The sequence below is a fragment of the Dioscorea cayenensis genome, chromosome 6 (genome assembly GCF_009730915.1).
Source record: "Dioscorea cayenensis subsp. rotundata cultivar TDr96_F1 chromosome 6, TDr96_F1_v2_PseudoChromosome.rev07_lg8_w22 25.fasta, whole genome shotgun sequence".
Taxonomy (NCBI): Eukaryota; Viridiplantae; Streptophyta; class Magnoliopsida; order Dioscoreales; family Dioscoreaceae; genus Dioscorea; species Dioscorea cayenensis.
This window is the reverse complement of record NC_052476.1, coordinates 18,928,878-18,933,907: the sequence shown is the minus strand read 5'-3', so window position 1 is coordinate 18,933,907 and position 5,030 is coordinate 18,928,878. Positions and strand designations below refer to the sequence as shown.

General features: G+C 30.7%; 1 protein-coding gene across 1 annotated transcript; it reads left to right on the top strand.

Moving 5' to 3' along the window:
- Positions 1–1,439: 1,439 nt before the first annotated feature.
- On the top strand, positions 1,440–3,685 carry LOC120263775 (uncharacterized protein PHLOEM PROTEIN 2-LIKE A4-like). Its single transcript, XM_039271752.1, has 3 exons — positions 1,440–1,627; positions 1,771–1,889; positions 2,953–3,685. Exons 1-3 carry the CDS (start codon positions 1,562–1,564, stop codon positions 3,338–3,340), a joined length of 573 nt encoding a protein of 190 aa, XP_039127686.1. The 5' UTR covers positions 1,440–1,561; the 3' UTR covers positions 3,341–3,685.
- Positions 3,686–5,030: the final 1,345 nt, after the last annotated feature.

The following is a 5,030-nucleotide window of genomic DNA, read 5'->3' as shown; positions in this document are numbered from 1 at the left end:
TCACCCGGGATTTCTATAATATTCTCATACTGTACATATACTGTACATCCGGGCTCCAATCTTGTTTAGATCTGCTTTTATATTCATAAAAAAATGCGCTTGTCGCCTATTATTCAAAAAAAATTATGAATATATATTATATTATATTATATGCTTATTAATAATAATCTTTTATTTGTTTTAATTTTTTTAAAATTTTATTTTCATTGTTTTCCATTCATATATATGAGTTTTTTTTTTATATTTGTATAATTGTATGTTATATTATTAGTTATTGTTTTATTAAATTTAATGGTGTTTGATTAGTTTTTTTTTTTGTATTTTTTGTTAAGTGATTTATTATTATTATTATTATTATTATTATTATTTTATTTTATTTTATTTTATTTGAAATAATTTACATCATTACATGAAGCCCATAATGAATATTAGTGTAACTTTAAAGTTAACTTTATTAATTAGAGAATGAAGCGACCTTTCAAATGCAAAAGAAGGTTATATTGATCAAGAAAAAAATGAAAAATTATATATATATATATTATAAGATGTCCAAGGGCTATATAATTATAGCCATACGGTTTTGGACTCTCCTAGACCAAGTCCCAATATATGCGGGTCTTTATTTATTTTATTAGCAGTATGTTAAAAAAAGAAAAGAAAAAAATAAACTTTTGATTGGTTGGTTAGATGGCTACTTAAGTGCAGTGGGCAGGCATTTCAATGGCTATTTGAGTGTAGCAGTCACGCGCTTAATTTTTGCTTGGTCAGATGGCTAATTGAGTGTCAGGACCACTGTTAAAAGTTTCTTTTTTAATCTAAATATAAAATAAAAAATTATTAGAGTACATGTTGGGTAAGGATTCTCTTTTCTCTGGTGAATGTCCAGCAAAGTTTTTTGTTTATTTTTTTGTTTTTGGGTCCATGTGTGTATATATGGCATCATCTACGAATGTTTAAAATTAACTGTTGGATCTCAATCTAATGGTCGTCACAATACCATTTATGTGCACACTATTTTCATTTGAATTGTCGTATTATAATTATAACAGTAACTCGATCAATAGTTTATAATTAAATATTGAATCTCAATCTAATGGTCGTCACAATACCATTTATATGCACACTATTTTGATCTGAATTATCGTATTATAATCATAACAGTAACTCGATTAATCGTTTATAATTAATCGTTGGACCTCAATCTAATGGTCATCACAATGCCATTTATATGCACACTATTTTGATCTAAATTGTCGTAATATAATCATAACAGTAACTCGATCAATCATAGCTAGTCAATCCAATTTCTACTAACACTAAAATAATAACACAGTAAAAAATAAAAAGTATAGAATTTTAATCTGAACAGTCATCATAATAACTCAAATAAATTACAATCGTTATCAATGTTTATACACCTGTTAAACTCTCTCCGCACACAATCCTTTCTGGCTCTTTTTTTCCTTTAGCAATCTTACTTTTCTCAATCTACCTCTATATATATGTGAGTGAAAAGCTTCAGGAGTCTAAGTAGAAAGATTGTGGTAGCATTTGAAGCAAAATGAGCCAACAACAAGAAGAGCTTACTTTGGAGAAGCTTGGTTCTCATGTTCAGCCTCTTGAATATGTGAGATTTATAGAAAGAGATCTTCTTCTTCTTCTTCTTCTTCTTCTTCTTCTTCTTCTACGTATTCATTATCTAAGTTCTTTTTATTTTTATTTTATTTTAATTTTTGTTTTAATTTGGTTTTTTGTTTTGATGTTTTGGAGACATGGGACTCCTTTGGTGAAAGTACAATTTCCTTCCCTGCAAAAGGGTTGAAGATTGCTTGGGGAGATGATCAGACTTACTGGAAAGAGGTTCAAATTCCCAAAGATGATAGAAAATGGTATGATAAAAGTTTTTTTTTTTTTTATTTTGTCTTTCACCAGCTGCCACTTTCAATAGCTATTTTATTTTATTTTATTTTAATTAAGTTTATTCTCACTAAATAAAAGTTCTGAATCCACCACTGTAAATAATCACTCTTACTTGTGTGTATATATATATATAGAGTGCGCCATGTATAGATGTTTTTATATTTGAAATCCAGTCGGTTTGCATTGTCATTTTATGCACAGTACTCTGTATATTATCTTATCTTATAAATATCAATTGTTAGATCATGATTAGGGGTGGCAAAAATCCGGGTCCGGATAACTACTATTATAAGTAACTAAATTAGATGCCCGGACCCGGCCCCGTTTTAAATCTGGACAAGTGTGACTTGCCCAAATCCTGTTTTTTTTCAAAACCGGGCTGTCTGAATGTCCGAATTTTATTTGAATCTTGTAATATACATTTAAAATTAATTTAAATACTAAACTATATACATTTAAATCCAGACATTTAATATACATTTCAATGACAATCATGAACAAATGCCTGGTTGTCCGGATATTTATAAAAAATTTAAAAATATATATAAGAAAAATATGGGCTTGGGCTTGAAATGTATATAAAAAACATGAACAATCATATATATATATATATATATATATATAAAATAATCATATATGGGCTTGGGTTTTGAATCATGAACAATCATTTAAATACTAAACTATATTTAATTAGCAATAAAAAACATGGGCTTGGGCATGGACTTAACATTATATATATAAGAAATTTAAAAATATAATGGTCCGGTTGTCCGGATTTCTTGGGCCGGACCAGGCCCGGATTTAAATTCGGACAACTAGAATATGTTTGGACCCGGCCTGTATTACTAAAATTTTTGTCCAAATCCGGTTTATTCCGACCGACCGGTAGATCCGGACAACTTATTGCCACCCCTAATCATGATGTAATAGTTGTCATCAAATGTCTTTTAGATTTATAAAAAAAAGAAACTGACGTGAATAAAACTTATTGTATAATATATATATATATATATGATATATATATATGTACAGGTTAAAGTATGAAGATGGAATGGAGCTGCTTCAAGTATGTTTGTTTGAAGCAAAAGGGATACTAGACTTGGCAAAAACACAAGGCCTGTCACCAAACAAGACTTATGAATTGTACTATGTCATAAAGTTCAAAGATGAAGCATTTGGGTGGCAGGATTTGCCTGTTTCATTCAAAATAGCACCTCCAGGTGGTCAAAACAAAAAGATCAAGATTAGTGATAACTTTGGAGCTTATGAGAAGAATAAATGGCATAAAGTTTTTGGCTGTGAGTTTACTGTTGAATCAAACTTGCATGGAAAGTATAAGTTTGGTATGTATGGAATAGAGGCTCTTAATTGGAAGGGTGGCATAATTCTTCATGGTGTCCTCATTCAATCCAAGGATTAATTACTCTCTATCTATCTATCTATCCATCTGGTGTGTAATGGAGCTTGGTAAAATAAATGTTATGGGACAATCTAAGTTGGAGGGCTAGCTTTGGCACATCCTCTGTCAAATACTGGATTTGATTTGAGTGACCTAGTAACACAAAGGATGGATGGTTCACTTTATGGTGATTGTCTCCTAAGTGTTACTAATGCTTTTCTACAAACTTTTGATGTCCTTACCAGTCAAGTCTTTTTTTCATTATTTGGTGGATTGTGATGCTTTTTTTCTTGTACTGTCATCGTTTGGATTTGCTTGTCATCTGTGTGATTGTCTTTTCATTTCAATAAAAGAGTGGTTTATCTATCTGATTTTAGTGAAAAACATTAAATTTGTCTGAAATGGAGATGGAAATGATCTTGTATCCTCTCTTCTTCTTTTTCCTCTCGAGAACTGTGATCTAGTGTGGGGAATTTAAGATGGCGTGGCACATTGTGAATGTCATGATATTTTTTAGATGACATGGAAGCTATGTGATCTTCTGATCCAAAATATGAAATGAATAATTATTTTGATATAAATTAAAATACAATGATTAAATAGAAAATAGATCAATATTTAGTGTCCTACTAAAAAATTTACCTAGAAAAATTTATATTCTTATTTCAGTAGCTTCTCTTTTATGGTTGTTTTTTTTATTGGTTTTCCTCCATCCAAACCTATCATTTTCTTAAAAAAAATAATGAACTTGATAAGTATACTGCGACAACTAAACTATCATTTAAAAAATAGCAAGACTAACATGCAGAGATGTATATATACAACCGCTCTGTTCAATATTGATTTATATATATATATATATATATATAGAGAGAGAGAGAGAGAGAGAGAGAGGTTAAACTATGGAGATGAAATGGAGTTGCTTCGGGGTTAAACTTTGAAAAAACACAATATCTTTTGTCACCAAACATGACTTATGAATTGTTCTACATTATTATTATTACTATTATTATTATTATTATTATTTTTATTATAAAGTTTAAAGTTGATGCATTTGGGTGGGAGGATGGACCTATTGCACTTCATGTAAGTGACTCCAAATGGCCAAAGGATTAAGAGAAGTGATAACTTTGAAGTATACCATAAGAACAAATGGCACATAGTTTTTGGAGGTGAATTCACTGTTTGATCAACCATGAAGGGAAATATTTAACTTTAGAATGTGCAAAACATAGACTCTTTGGTGTAAGGGCGGCATGATTTTTCATAGTGGCCTTATTTTCCCCATGAATTAATTGCTTCATAGTGTCATCTCTTGTTAACTAATTTAACTAGCTCATTCATACGTAACTACTATATGAAGTGCATGACTAATGTCCCCCTATTGTATTAGACCAAAGATCATCTTTTAGTTTTTAGTTTTTAGTTTTTTTCTTTACAAAGTCAACAAGTGCCACCCACAAAAAAGTGTCAAGAGTAGGAGTGTAAATGAGCCAAGCTATTCGTAAGCTACTCGAGATTGGCTCAGTCAATGCTCGAATTCGATTCGATTTTTCACGAGCCGAGCCGAGCTCGAGCCTAGTGATACTCGGCTCGGCTCGGCTCATTTACAGCCCTAGTCAAGGGTTAGATAAATATGGTAATGTATCAGTTATGGTGGCTTAATGATCTCCTAGAGATATATTAACTCGGTCAAACGTCATATGAAACG